The sequence below is a fragment of the Gymnoscopelus braueri genome, assembly GCF_963280865.1.
Source record: "Gymnoscopelus braueri genome assembly, chromosome: 6".
NCBI lineage: Eukaryota > Metazoa > Chordata > Actinopteri > Myctophiformes > Myctophidae > Gymnoscopelus > Gymnoscopelus braueri.
Window position 1 is genome coordinate 54,342,411 of NC_137607.1, and position 15,543 is coordinate 54,357,953.

The 15,543-nt window shown below is 44.6% G+C and overlaps 1 protein-coding gene across 4 annotated transcripts in view; it reads left to right on the top strand.

The window, feature by feature from the left end:
• rgl1 (ral guanine nucleotide dissociation stimulator-like 1) overlaps nucleotides 1-15,543 on the top strand; it is a 174,575-nt gene that overhangs the window by 6,415 nt on the left and 152,617 nt on the right. The window contains exon 1 of one of the 4 annotated variants that reach the window (XM_080431396.1): nucleotides 12,663-12,865. The exons of the other annotated variants lie outside the window; for them this stretch is intronic. Coding sequence (XP_080287522.1) covers nucleotides 12,821-12,865 — 45 coding nt within the window. The 5' untranslated portion in view covers nucleotides 12,663-12,820. Of the gene's footprint in view, nucleotides 1-12,662; nucleotides 12,866-15,543 lie in introns of those variants that run through there. 4 annotated transcript variants of the gene reach the window in all.

The window sequence follows — 15,543 nt, forward strand, 5'->3', positions numbered from 1 at the left end:
CGTTTTGTGTCTTATGACCTGACATCAGCAACTGTGACTGTGATGAAGTGATTCATTCAGCCTTTCTGCTGAAGTGTGCAGAACATACAGTTCACAATGGAGTTGTGGTTGGTTTTAGTATAGTCAATGGTCTCTGTTTTGTGTCATATACGCTCATGCAGGCGTCGGCATTGATCAATAATATAAGACAGTGGTTCTCAAAAAGTGGGGGGGGGAGTTCAAGAAAATCATTTAACAATCATCACAATCATTTAACCACTTTTATCCATATTTTATTCGTTGGCTATTGAAAAAATAGTAGATATACAAGCTTGTACATCTGCTATTTTTGGAATAAAATAAATAAATCTTGAAAGTATTGGAAAATGTTCTTTTTAACACTGGGGGGTCCCTGGCACAAAATATTTTCAGATGGGGGTCCGCGAAAAAAATTGAGAACCACTGACATAAGAAACATGAATGAGTAAATCATATTTCTTGTGGATGGAACAGTGGTCAGCACTCTCCTCCATAAGCACACCAGTGACTTCCTCGTTTGTCACGCCTTCTCTTTCTAAAGAAACAATAAGAAAAATAAAATACAAAGGGTAGTAGTGGCGTTTGAAATAAGTAATCATTTAGGGCATTGCAGCAGCCAATAGCAGGTTAGATTTACAACAGGTTAAGAGGTCTGTCAGAGCTATAACTAAGGGTGCACCAATCAGAACATTTCTTTTAGAAATAGGTTTCTGGGTTAACCCAGTAGTAACCTACCCAAGAGCGTGACAACTCCAGCAGCACTGATAACACAATGCACAGTTGGGGGTGTATTTTATTTCAACCCAACCCTGTTGTGCGTCCTTCTGCTCTGTTAACATAATTCATATACCATGCGACACATTTTTCTCATGAAAGTCCACTTTCTTTGTTTCCGTTTCATTCAGCAGACCTTTTAAAGAGGGTTTACACACTTGGGTGACCCCTGGCATGTCAAGCGGCCACAGGCTCCGTATTGTGATCTGTGGCCCAATTAGGTCACATAATAGGAATGGTGTGAAGAGTCATTATTATCGGGGGTCCCAGTGTCCAGCACGACTCGGCAACAACGCCGCCGCCACAGGAAATGCTTTCTCAATTGGGGCGGAAACTCATCACACCATATGGGGGTGGGTGGATGATAGTGGTCGTGTGTGTGTGTGTATGTGGGGGGGGGGGGAGCGGCGCATCGACAGAAGGCAGAATGCAATATGTGCGGCACGCTTCCTCGATTTGGTTTGGCTTGGATGGAGGGGCAGCTGTGTGTGTGTGTGTATGACAGGGTGCTCTGATCAGCCATCAGCAGCCCGTGTGTGTGTGTGTGTGTGTGTGTGTGTGTGTGTGTGTGTGTGTGTGTGTGTGTGTGTGTGTGTGTGTGTGTGTGTGTGTGTGTGTGTGTGTGTGTGTGTGTGTGTGTGTGTGTGGTCTGGTACCAGATGAATGGAGCGATCGCTTCAAACATGCTAACTCAGTGGTTCTCAATCTTTTTCTTGTCATGCAGTGTACAAGCTCGCAGCACGGCATGAAGTGACACGCTGCAAGCTTGTAGATCTGCTATTTTTGAATGGCCAACGTATAAATGGATTAAGTGGTTAAAATGATGCTGATGCTATGTTGACTACTTTTGCTGGGGACCCCCTGGAAGCCCCGCAAGGAACCCCGGGGGTCCCCGGACCCCACTTTGAGAACCCCTGCGCTAACTAAACCCTCTAATTTCCCTTCAAACACACACACACACACACACACACACACACACACACACACACACACACACACACACACACACACACACAGACACACACACACACACACACACACACACACACACACACACACACACACACACACACACACACACACACACACACACACACACACACACACACACACACACACACACCCACACACAGTCACACACACACACCCCACTCTGTTTTATATCCCTATTCCCGCTCAGGCAGGGCATGCAATGTAAGCCAGGACCCATGACTAGGATCAAGCTGTCATTGTGATCTGCGTGCGTGCGTGCGTGCGTGCGTGTGTGCGTGCGTGCGTGCGTGCGTGCGTGCGTGCGTGCGTGCGTGCGTGCGTGCGTGCGTGCGTGCGTGCGTGCGCGTGCGTGCGCGCCTGCGTGTGCCCGCGTGCGTGTGTGTGTTTTTGTGCATGCGTACGTGTCAAGTAGGCCTATTAGTGTATACATTTTACGGTCACTTGGCGTGCAGAGGACACTTGTTATTATGGTTTATGTATGTCAGCATTTTACTAACTCAGGGGTCAAACCATGTCAAACCACTACAAAGATATAAAACTAATGAACCATGAATTACTGCATTTTGTTTTCAAACTAAGCTAATTAATCATTGCTTGGTTAACTGGAGCGCATACATTTGTTGTATTAAAGTCATTTGTATCGTAACTTTGGTTACGCTGTAACCAAAGTTAATTTCCTTGTTGTTGTTTTGATGACCATGCTGGTACTTTCCTACATCAGAGTCAAATATCCCCGGCAGAGCTTAGTTCTGCTTTCATAGAGTGTCCTGGTTTTATTACTTATGTTGTGGTTTCAGTACCGGTTTACAAACCACCAACAGAGTGACATACACTAATATGATCTAGCATCCTCCAGAGAATAATTATTGCCTTCCAGACAGTGTGGGTTACTTACAATCAGACCAAGACAAAACAATCGTAATAATAAGTAGAGAAATTAATTCTGGAATTTTGGAAAGGCTGTTTGATTGATTGAATACTTTAATAACAGTTTGAAAAACGTACAGAGGTACTGGGTACAGGTATACAATAATGCTAATAGGATAACACAAAAAGCCCTGAGGGCTTTTTTCCATTGTGGTCCTATGTATTCAATTCATCAAGACATATAAAGACATACAATATATCAATATTAGTAGCAGTAAAAGTATATTTACAGAAAAAGGGGAGTCACACATGTTATGACTAAACTGCCGCTGTGTACATTTTTCCCGGCAAGAGATTCAAAGTCCTGGGTTGAAATTAGCCGTCTTAACTCTTGTACCACCAGGATCCGCAGCTAGCGTGTTATTTCTGTCGCATTTGTGACAGTTTACAGTAACTATACCAGCCAAGGAACAGATGGTCCCAATCTCACTTTACACACACAGGGGGCTGTAGACAGCCAGCCAGGCCAGGCCAGGCCAGTCCAGACCAGACCAGCCCAGGGTAGACTTATAAGCAGGGCTTAGAGCTGGGGGGTCATGGAAAGGGCCCAGCGGAGGGGTGTGAGTGTGTGTGTGTGTGTGTGTGGGGGGGTACCTACCAAATGGGTCTAAATACGGGAACGCCTGAAAATGACCGTCTTAGCAACCAGAAAGCCATCTGACTCACCATAATTCTGCAGTGGATTATCCTTGTTTTGTCAAGGTTCAGACCAAATGACCCACTATGACTGTTTATTAGAGTTGATCTGATACGGTCAGTATAGCTGGATGCCTGGATCATTTCGTTTTTTCCCCCCATAATTTCCCATGCTCCCCAAAGAATGCTGCTAGCTAATGCAAAATGTTAAACTGCTGATTGAAATGATTTTTAAGTTTATACAGTAAACTAGTGGTTCTCAAAGTGGGGTCCGGGGACCCCCAGGGGTCCTTGGGGGGTACCAGGGGGTCCCCAGCAAAATTAGTTAATGTAGCATCACAATAATTTTATACGTTGGCTAATCAAAAATATCAGATCTACAAGCTCACAGCGCGTCACTTCGTACCGCACTGCAAGCTTGGACATCTGCAATTTTTCAAAATCTTAAAAAATATCATATTTTTTTTGAATATTTTGGAATACTTTAAAAAAAAATTAAACACAAATCTTCTCTTCTGGGGGTCCCTGGCACAACCTCTTTTCAGATGGGGGGTCCGCGGCCAAATACACATGGATTTGGGGGTCCTTGCATGAAAAGGTTTGAGAAGCACTGTATACAGCAAACCTTTCCTCAAACATAGTTCTTTGTGAAGAGTTGTTGGTCAGTCATAGTGTAGGAGTGTGGAGGAGGGGTCTCTCTCTGTGAAGAGTGTGGGCTGGAGGTTACTGGCAGCACCGGTGATGTCATCCTTCTAGTGTATGGAGGAGAGAGGGAGAACATTGAGCAGAGCAGGAACAATACATCAGAGGGGAGTCAGAGACATGACATAAGAGAAAAGAAGAGGGGTGACAGGAGGGGGAGAGAGAGGGAAGGAGAGGGCTCCTTAATGTGGCTCTGTGCGAACAATAGACCTAACAGACCAAAGAACAGAGAGAAGCTGAGAGAGAGAGAGAGAGAGAGAGAGAGAGAGAGAGAGAGAAGAGAGAGAGAGAGAGAGAGAGAGAGAGAGAGACACAGACAGACAGACAGACAGACAGACAGACAGACAGACAGACAGACAGACAGAGAGAAAGTGAGAGAGGGAGGGAGGGAGAGAGAGAGAGGGGGAGAGAGAGAGAGAAAGAGACAGACAGACGCACACACACACACACACACACACACACACACACACACACACACAGACAGACAGACAGACAGACAGACAGACAGACAGACAGACAGACAGACAGACAGACAGACAGTAAGAGCACAGCTGTGTGTGTTTGCATCTGTATAACATGTGCTTTTCCTTGTGCATGTGTTCCATATACACATTTAGCTGCGGGTTCACTGTCTATACTGTGTTTTTGCCTTGTTATTTGTTCACTGTTAACGGAACTTGACCTGCCTGGTAAAATCACAGTTGAATAAAATGGGGTGGCATACTTGTGGTCTTGTAGAAAAACAGGTAGCAGAGAAGTACAGAAAAGTGGCAATCACTTGAGTGTCTATTAAGAAGAGGGTAAATGCACCCTGACAGCTTCCATGCCCTTGAACAAGGACCGAGACACTTAACTTTGATTGCCTGGTTTTATAGTTGTGGCTGATCATCATCATCACCATCACCCCGCACTGTAAAAATCGGACTCCTCTGGTATTGTTGCTGGTGTTGCCATGTCCGCTTATTATAAGCGACTTTGGGCTTCTTTTTCTGTAAATTTGTTTGTAAAGATTGGTAGTTGCGGGTTGCTTATTTTTTTGGGGCTTGTTTCTAAAGTGTAGTTGCTTATTTGGGCTTGCTTCCAATTATTTATTCATTTTATTTAAACCAGTGGTTCTTAAATATTTTGTGTTTGTCCCTAACCCCCATCTGAAATGTTGTGTGCCCTACAAAAGTTAAAGTGCTCGTGTGGCCTATAGTCGCTTCTTTTGGGCTTGTTTTCCTATACCGGGTTGCTTATTTCTCTCACAAACTCTGGCAACACTGGTTGTTGCTCCAGCATTATGCATGCTGGTTGGCCACACTGGCCTTAGTCTGGCAGAGGTCACTGCTGACTGTGGATAAACAGGGTGGTTTTGTGAACTCTGCCCTCTACTGTTGGGTATGTCGAAGAAACACAAGACCACACGCCGGCCGCACACAAACACACGGTAGAAAACCATATTCATATGCACCATAAGTATACAGTATGTAAACCTTATGCACATGCATACAGTACTTGCATTGGAAGGTCTGCCCTGCATGCCTGCCGTGCAATGTGTTCTTACACACAGGAAAAGCCCAGAAAAATGATATGGATATCGTTGCTGTCAGACAAAACCCTTGTATCTCCATATTCTAACCTTTTGTGTTTTTTTCGTAAATTAACGCCCTACTTGATCATACTACAGCGTCACACGAAAGCATCACAAGTGGCAGATCTACAAGCTCGAAACGCGCCTCGAAGTGAAGCATTTTGAGCTTGTAGATCTGCTACTTTTTGAATGCTGAAAAGTAACAGTTTTGGACATATGAGGTTTCCACCCGACAGAGACGATATTGTACACATAGCTGTGATGGGGGGGGGGGGGTGGTGTAACTTTAAATGCAGACATATTGTTCAGAGATGCTAGTAAAGTAAGGCGGCCCTTTATAATTTTTCACGTTATGCAACAACTTTTCCACCGGAGACTTTGGCTCCAGTCACTGCTGTGCTGATACAACTCCTCCTTCCAAAGGGTTGAAGTCTCCTCTACTCTGCTTGTGTCAGCCAGACTGTGCATATAAGCACTCAGGGCGTCTCTTTGCAGCCCAGTGTCAAATAAGAAATCATTCTTCCTCTGGAAGCCAGCATACTGATGATGATGGCCCTGCTGTCATTGTGTCTTACTTGTGTTTTTCCAGCGAAATGGCTCCTCTTGCATGTTCTGACTGTACTATGAGCCTGGCTGTCTACTCACACATACACACATGCGCGCGCACACGCACACGCGCACATGCACACACACACATGCAGTGCACGGCTGCACGCACACGCACGCACACACACACACACACACACACACACACACACACACACACACACACACACACACACACACACACACACACACACACACACACACACACACACACACACACACACAGAGTAGAGATAACATGCCTCCAGGCTAAACTCCAGACTTTCCTTCACTTTCTCTGACACAGCAGGACCTTATCTCTGTCATAAACATAGGAACCCTGCAGCTTGCTGTCCTCCATGTTTTTACGAGTGTTTTGTTTGTCCTGCCTCTCTCTCTCTACTGAACTCTCTCTCTCTCAAAGTGTTGCCTTGAACAGCAGCGAGTCTTTGTCAACTTTGTCTGTCTTACTGTCAAACACACACCTTCCTCTCCTCTCCTCTCCTCTCCTCTCCTCTCCTCTCCTCTCCTCTCCTCTCCTCTCCTCTCCTCTCCTCTCCTCTCTTCAACATCTCCTCTCCTCTCCTCTCCTCTCCTCTCCTCTCCTCTCCTCTCCTCTCCTCTCCTCTCTCTAGCTTATAGTTTTTATGACCGTGCTCCAGCCAGTCAGGTATGAGGACAGCAGCCTCGCTGGAGTCAAGAGGCTGGAGGCAGGAAGTGGGAGATTTCCTGGAATGTAGCGTTTTTCCCCACAGTGGTGCAATAACAGCACAGGCAGTGTGCTCCTCCTGTTTTTATCCCCGTCTTTCTCTGTACTGTGAGCTCCCTGTACCGAGCTCCCGGTACAGAGGAGACGTTTTAAGGAGTACAATGATGGCCCGAGCACAACATGAAATTTGACGTCATCATCCTTATCGAGGGGTTTCCTAGGCCTAATTATTATGCCATCAGTCTGGCAAGTTGATTATGGAGCAGGCCGGGGTCTGTGTTGCAATGCAGGAATTCCACAGAAATCCCCTCCATCACTAGGTCCGACTATTAAGCCTGATTTACTGTAAATACTTAGTTGCCAGTGCCTGTGTCTCTTTCACATTCACTTCTGCTTTTCCTGCACTGCTGAGAGTTAATTTAACAACTCCATTTGGTTCCATTTGTACAGTCTCTGAGTTGTAATATTTTTCTTTCTTTTTTTTACTCCCAGAGGATTTTGCAGTGCACGACTGGTGTGGAGAGTGAAGAGAATTGAGTTACAGTACGATCGTCTCACCCCATTACAGTATCCTCTATAACAGAGGTTGCCAAAGTGGGGTCCGAGTAGCAGGTCCCCCGGTGATCCTTGAGGGGGTTCCAGGGGGTCCCCAGCCAAATTAGTTAATATCAAAATCAGTTCAACTACTTTAACCATATACATCAGCTATTTAAAAATAGCGATCTACAAGCTCACAACGCATCACGATGTGACTTGTTGTGAGCTTGTAGACATTTTTTATTGCACTGTATGGAGGTCCCCTGGCACAAAATATTTTCAGATGGGGGTTCGCGGCCAAATTTGTATCAATTTAGGGTTCCTTGACATGAAAAGGTTTCAGAACCACTGCTCTATAAGAGTTAAATGTAGTGGTATATTATTATTACTCAATTCATGGGGTACCTTATCCCCAATGCATGCTGGGATCGGCTCAAGACCCCTCAAACCCTGCTGCAACCCTGAATTGTGTCAATCCAGTGTCATAATGAATAAACGAATGGCTGAATGAATCAATCTATTGAGCTGCATGGCCAAACAATTGGGTCGTGGGCCTGTTTCTGGTGCATCACTATAATTAAAGCTGCAATCTGTACTCTGCACGTCCTTACCTGGGATTTGAACCCTGGTGTCCCATTTCTATCAGTCTACCAAGACAGAATCCTTTGTTTGGACAGAGATTATGAGCTTCGGGCAGTACTACTTGATAACTACTAGGTGTCATACCTGACATCAGGTTCTACATTTCTCAGTGGAAGAGTAGAGACCACCTCTCCAAGCCGTGCAGATGTGCTATTTAACCATACAGATGGGTTCAAATAACGTTCTTCTCATAAGTTCAGGATTGCATCGTTATTATGCTCTAGTGGGCCTGGGCTTCAAGACAAGTGAACATTTTATTGCATCGTAATATTATTATCGTTTTTAATTTGGAGCTCACGTTGAAAAGATGTTAAAAGGGTTAGTGTTAGGTTCAAACAAATTAAAATTTTTAACTCAATACTCTATGGGCTCTTTTATGCGTGACATTTAAGTAGTATGTTAAATGTCAACTCATAAATCAACTTTATAATAAAGGAATAGATCATTCTTTTATATATATCGGTTCCTTTCTTCAAGGCCAAATGCACAACTTGGTCTCAGTGTGAAACTATAGTGGAGAAAGACTATAGAGAAAATGTACATTTCTGTCTGGTTTTTCTCTCCTAATCTTTTATCATGTTGCAGTATTCAAAAGGAATTTAAATGTTGCAACATTTAAAGTCTACCAATGGTTACACTGATAGTGTACAAATACTATACAATCTGTGCAAACCAGTGGTTCTCAAAGTGGGGTCCAGGGACCCCCAGGGGTCCTTGGGGGGGGGGGGGGGGTACCAGGGGGTCCCCTAACTAGTTAATATAGCGTCACAATCATTTTAACCACTTTATCCATTTTTACATTGGCTATTCAAAAATAGCAGATATACAAGCTCACAGCGCGCCACTTCGTGCCACACTGCGAGCTTGTATATCTGATTTTTTTTTTTACATTTTGTAAAATGTATTGGATTTTTTTTCATAATTGCGTTTTTGAATTCAGATGGGGAGTGCGGACCCATCATATAGGCCAAATGCAATTTGGGGGTCCTTGACATGAAAACGTTGAGAACCACTAAACTCATCCAAAGTCCTGATGCAACAACTGTTGAACACACAAACTCATCGGGGGTTGTTGCTCATCCGTCATTCAGAGCAGAGAGCACCGGCTGTCACATTTGTTAGACGTCTTCATGCTTTGCGCCCAGAGATGACATCACTCCCCCTCTGTGAGATCAACACACCAGAGCTTGGGGGGTCGCGGGGCCGGGGTCACGACCTTCCCACTGCCCCCCAGAGCTTCCCAGAGCCCTGGAGACCTGTGTGGACACTGGGCCAGATCAGCCTGGGAACTGGAGCCCGGCCAGCCAGTCAGATAAATAGCCAGCTATATAGCACACACAGGCACCACAAACAGGGTTTGATTTGCTGGGGGGGAGGGGGTGTTTGATTATATCAGAATCAGAATCAGAATCAGTTTTATTGTCACATCACAGGTTTACAAGGTAAAAAAGTGGGTGAAATTCGTTTTTGTACATCGTTCCCATCGCAACGTTAGTTTCCATAGAAAGAAGAGGGGGGGGGGAGAAGAAGAGGGGGTGGGGGGCAAGTGGGAAGGAGATCAAAACAAGAGAGCAACAGAAGGCCAGACAAGTTATCTACATATTTACAAAGTACCTGAGATAATAAAAAACCTGAGATAATAAAACAGATGATTTAGCTAATTGTCGAACGAAGAAGTACAGTCAAACTAAGGCTTAAGTGGTTAAGAAAATGTCCCCGCTCTGATTTATTTATTACGTTTTTTCTCCCCAATTGAGTTGTTGTGTGTTGTCCGTGCTGTTGTATCCAACTGGCTCACACCGGTTTTCTTTCTTCTTTTCAGTTTTTTTCTCCAAATCGAACCCTGCACACTAACACATTAGACATGATCACAAAAGCATACACACACACACACACACACACACACACACACACACACACACACACACACACACACACACACACACACACACACACACACACACACACACACACACACACACACACTCAGACATACAGTACTGTCGGCTGTGTACAGCAGGGCTTCCCTGGCCTTTCATGACCCTTGGGGGAACAGAGGGTCCTGACCTGGACCCTGTGGCCCCCTGGTTGGGAGGGAGGCAGTGACGCCAAGGCTGACCAGAATGCTTGTGTGTGTGTGTGTGTGTGTGTGTGTGTGTGTGTGTGTGTGTGTGTGTGTGTGTGTGTGTGTGTGTGTGTGTGTGTGTGTGTGTGTGTGTGTGTATGTGTATGTGTATGTGTATGTGTGTGTGTGTGTGTGTGTGTGTGTGTGTGTGTGCCTAGGTTTTTGACAGTCAGTGACGTTCTGTGTGACTTATGGAATTACATGATGGGTGCTGTAACAGGAGCCAGGGGGTTGTGTAATGTGTGTGTGTGGATGGGCTTGTCACATAGATCAGTGGTTCTCATATAGTGGGATAGGGGAACTTTGGGGGCTTCTAGGGGGTCCTCTTTTTTTTTTTTTTTTTTACTATTTTGTATAATTCTAAACATTTCAAAAAGTTCAAATCTTGTCATATGGGGGGGTTCTCAACCACTGACGTTGATCCAGTTTTTCTTTTACCCTCTTTCACACACCGAGATGTACAAATGGATGAAAAATAAAAACATTTTCTCACACTCACTCTCACTAATGCATGTGCGCACACACACACGCACACGCACACGCACACACACACACACACACACACACACACACACACACACACACACACACACACACACACACACACACACACACACACACACACACACACACACACACACACACACACACAGATTATAAAGGGGGTCATGATAGGTCTAGCCATCTCTCCCACTGGGACAGACCACAATAAAAAGTGTCATATGGTTCCCATTGTCTCCTGTTTATGCGCTTGGTCGTATAGTCCACGTCTCAGTCATTAGGTTTGTGTGACATTTGCCCAATAGACTTCAAATGGACTTGAACAGTTTATGAGCCAGTGACAGCGTTTTACTGTCTCAATTGATATGAATTTATCATACAAACTACCACATAAAGACCCCTCACACACAGGCGGAGTGCCACTTCATTCATATCTTTACGCTAAATCACACAAGTGGCCATTTTTACAAGGTTGGAGAGAAGGCACATACACACTATTACACTGTTGTTGTCCATTATTCAGGCCTTAACAATGCACAGCAGTGTGACAAGCACCCGTAGCCTTCCTTGCATTGTCCCACGCTGGTTTAAGCAAGGCAACGTGGTCGTGACTGCTTGTACGCAGTGTTAATTTTTGTATGCTATGTTGATGAATTGAATACAGAGGACCACAATGGAAACAATTAAGTCCCTGGGACTTTTTTGTGTTATCCTTTTAGCTTTAATGTCTTACTGTACCACGTGAAAATACACATTGACATAAATTCAACACATTAGCCAAGATACGGTGTAAACCAGGTGTAAACAAACACAATTTATTGACACAACAACACTGATGATAGTGCTGCTACAATTGGTGAGCTAGATTTGAAAGCCTTTTATCAATAATATTGATAAAAGGCTTTCAAATCTAGCTCACCAATTGTCTCCAGGAAGTCTAAATATATATGCAACACAATTTCATACTATAATGGGGGTCCTTGCTGCTTCATATCTCACTCAGCTAAGGGGGCCAATTGGCCTGAAAAAAACCTGTAGCCTAATATATTGTGTGGAAAGAATGATGGATGGAAAATTGCATTTGGAAGCAGCTGCAGCAATACTGGTGTGCAGGTTTTTATTCTTTATACATTATTCTTTATACGCTGTTTGGAATTATTACCATAACAGGTCGTTTGACAGAGATGTCAAACATGCACTGTCAATCTCAGCACAGTGACATTTGAAAGGAGAAAGAGAGTTGGAGGAGGAGGAGGAGGAGGAGGAGGAGTTAAAGGGATCCTATGCTGTGACGTCGTGACTTTCCAGATCGGGCTATTTCCATAACATTTTCGGGGGGCGCGACACCGTCGTACGGCGAGGTGTACCTCGGACTGTAGTGAGTGAGTGCAGGAGGAGGAGGGGTTTGGGCCATTCAGCAACAAGAGGGAGCGGGGTTAGTGTTGCCATGTCTGCTTATTATAAGCGACTTTGGGCTTCTTTTTCTGTAGAGCTGCTTGTAAATATTTGTAGTTGCGGCGGGTTGCGGAAAGTGTAGTTTGCTTATTTTGGGCTTGTTTCATGTTGTTTAAACCAGTGGTTCTCAAACATTTTCATGCCAAGGACCCCCAAATGAACGTGTATTTGTCCACATACACCCCCCCCATCTGAAAATATGTTGTGCCAAGCATACAAGATTTGTGTTGTTAAAATGTTTCATTTACCCCCCAAAATTACCTATTTTTCTTTTCTTTTTTAAATAGTAGATATACAAGAGAGCTTGTAGATCGGCTATTTTCAAATAGCCGTACCCTAGTGGCTTCTTTCAGGCTTGTTTTCATAGACCTAGTTGCTTATTTCTCTCGCACAATCTGGCAACGCTGGAAGAGAGGGGCTTTACTCAAAAGAGAGAAGAGGAGGAGGAGGAGGGAGTGGGTTCTGAGTTGCAATAGAGGGGCGGAGGAGGAGGGAGAACACACAGTCAGACAAGAAGAGATTCTAACCAAGGGGCGCGCCGATCCGTGCGCTTTGGGACTATAGAGATCTATTAGTTGACATTTCTTCTTGACTTGAACGGACTAAAAACACACGGAGTTGTGATCGATGCTGTCCCCGGATCATGAGAGAGACGCTGACCATGAAATTCGCCTGGAAAGCTAAGATGGTAAAAGAAAAACATATCAACTAATAAGACTGATTTGCATCCTGCAGTGCTGTTGATTTTCTGGTTTGAAACCAAGCTTAAGGGGGGGGGGGCTTGGGAAAGTAGCGGATAAAGGAAATAAGGGGGGGGGGTGTAGTGGGGGATAAATTAGAACATGGAGTTTTGAATTGTTTTACCCCCCACCCGTCTGTTGCTGTGTGGACTTTTAAACCACATCATAACCTACATTATTGCTGCTACAGCTTGGGATGTTTTACAGTGGAAACTTTGGGGGGAAACTCGGCTCCTCCGCGAGAATTATGATCCCACAGTGATCCGTTACTTTGTCTCCTTATTGCTTATGGTCTCTATGAAAAGTTGAATGTGAGAGAGAGACAGAGAGACAGTGGAACCAGCGTTGCCAGGTTTTGCTAGAGACACCAGCAACCAGGTCTATGAAAACAAGCCAAAAAAAAGAAGCGACTATGGCTGCATGAGCCCTTTAAACCTGTTTGAAAATAGCCGATACAAGTTGTGATCTTATGTAGATCTGCTTTTTTTTTTTAATCTAGAAGAAAATGTGGAATATTTTTGACACATTTTAACAACACAAATCTTATGGGGGTCCCTGGCATAAAATGTTTTCAAATGGGGGTCCGGGCCCGCAGAGAAACATTAATTTGGGGGTCCTTGACACGACAATGTTTGAGAAACACTTGTTTAAACAACATTAGGATTAGGAAACAAGCCCAAAATAAGCAACTACACTTTAGAAACAAGCCCCCCCCCCAAAAACGCAACCCGCAACTAACCAATATTTACAAGAAACTTAACAGAAAAACAAGCCCAAAGTCTCTGATAATAAGCGGACATGGCAACACTGGTGAGGGAACAATCGGCGAAGCCCCCGAGGCGATCTCTCTCTCTCTCTCTCTCTCTCTCTCTCTCTCTCTCTCTCTCTCTATGGGTCGCACCAGCTGCGTCTAGGCGAGGAATAAGCACAAAAGCCAACAGACTTAACACTGTTGTTGTTATCATGGGCGTATTGTTTTCACACGCACGATGATAATCATCAGCTCTCTTTCACTGTGATCTGATGTCCTCTGTAATGTAAGGTAATGTAATGGAGGAGACCATAGTACTATTGCACAGGCAAAAATAATACCAGATTCCCTTTTTTTTGCCAAGTCTCCTCCCTTCACTTCACCCTGTCTGTGTGTGAGCAGCAGCAGCAGCATCTCACTCAGAGATGATGATGGAAGCTAGCTGTTCACTTTCTAAAGTGCAGAGAGTAAACAACTCGTCTCCTGTTTACGTCTTTATTGGCTTTGGGGTCATTTGTTGCTCCATGGATTCTGTTAACTCATCCCCATTCAAACATAATCTATCTAATCTCAACAGGTTTCTAATAGAGAGCCTGCATTATAGATGTCATATTACCAAACTTTAAATCATATCTAATCTCAACAGGTTTCTAATAGAGCCTGCATTAGATGTCATTATTACCAAACACTCCCCGGGACTTTTTTTTGTGTTATGCTTTTTAGCCTTAATGTCTGATGTACCTCCTGCTGTTTACATTTCCGACCAATAAAGTATTCAATCAATCAATCCCTTTGGCTGGGATGGAAATGTCTGCAGCCTGGTACATGACAGAAAGAACAGCATCTTTGATCTTTCTTTCTTTCTTTCTTTCTTTCATGCCAGCTTTAGGGCCTTTGGTTGACCATAAGCCCCAAATTTGGTACACAAAAGCAACCCAGGGCTTTTATAAAAACTCTGCTCTGAAAAACATCTCTCTCTCTCTCTCTCTCTCTCTCTCTCTCTCTCTCTCTCTCTCTCTCTCTCTCTCTCTCTCTCTCTCTCTTTCTCTCTCTCTCTCTCTCTCTCTCTCTCTCTGCTCTGACAAAGAGCGGGCTCTTGTTGTGTGCAGACTGTGGACTCAGCAGCCCAGGCCTGCTAGCAGAGAGGGAGAGAGAGAGAGACCTCCTGCTATTGTTTTGGGAGTATGTGGACTGCATGACTCATGGACTGATGTATTTATCCGTCTCTGGGCCAGTTTGGGGGCTGATTTATATTTTAGTTGCGTGCCGGTGTCGCAGCTCAGTTAAATAGCAGATCTACAAGCTCACAACGCGCCACGAACGTGACGCGTTGTGAGCTTGTATATCTGCTATTACAACATAAGTATAAATCAGGCTTTAGCCAGGGACAGACAGGGAGAGAGAGGGGGGAGACAGACAGTTAGACAGGTTGCTGATAAAAGGCAGGTATTAAAAAGCAAACAGGGGAGGATTATTATACAAAGCCAGGGAGACTAGCAGGATAGAGCGAATAGCGAGACAGGGTGTACTGTACAGGAAACGGATGGGAAACACACAGTGCTTGCTCGTTTTTATCTACCACAGGCAGTTTAACCACTTAAACCCCTATGTACTTTGTAGACCGGAGTCCCTCAGAGATCTATACTAGGTCCGCCCCCCTTTTCCCTTCCCTCTAGTCTACACCAGATCTCTTTGTCGAGAACAGCTGATCTACGAGTTCACAACACAAGTTGCTTGTAGATCTGCTATTTTCGTCTAACGTTCATCCCAGAATAGGGACGCGAGGGTGCATGTGGTTGACTCGTCAACTGGGGCCTCATTCTGTGTGTTCTCTCTCTCTCTGTTTTTCTATGTCTCACTGTCTCTGTGGCTCCC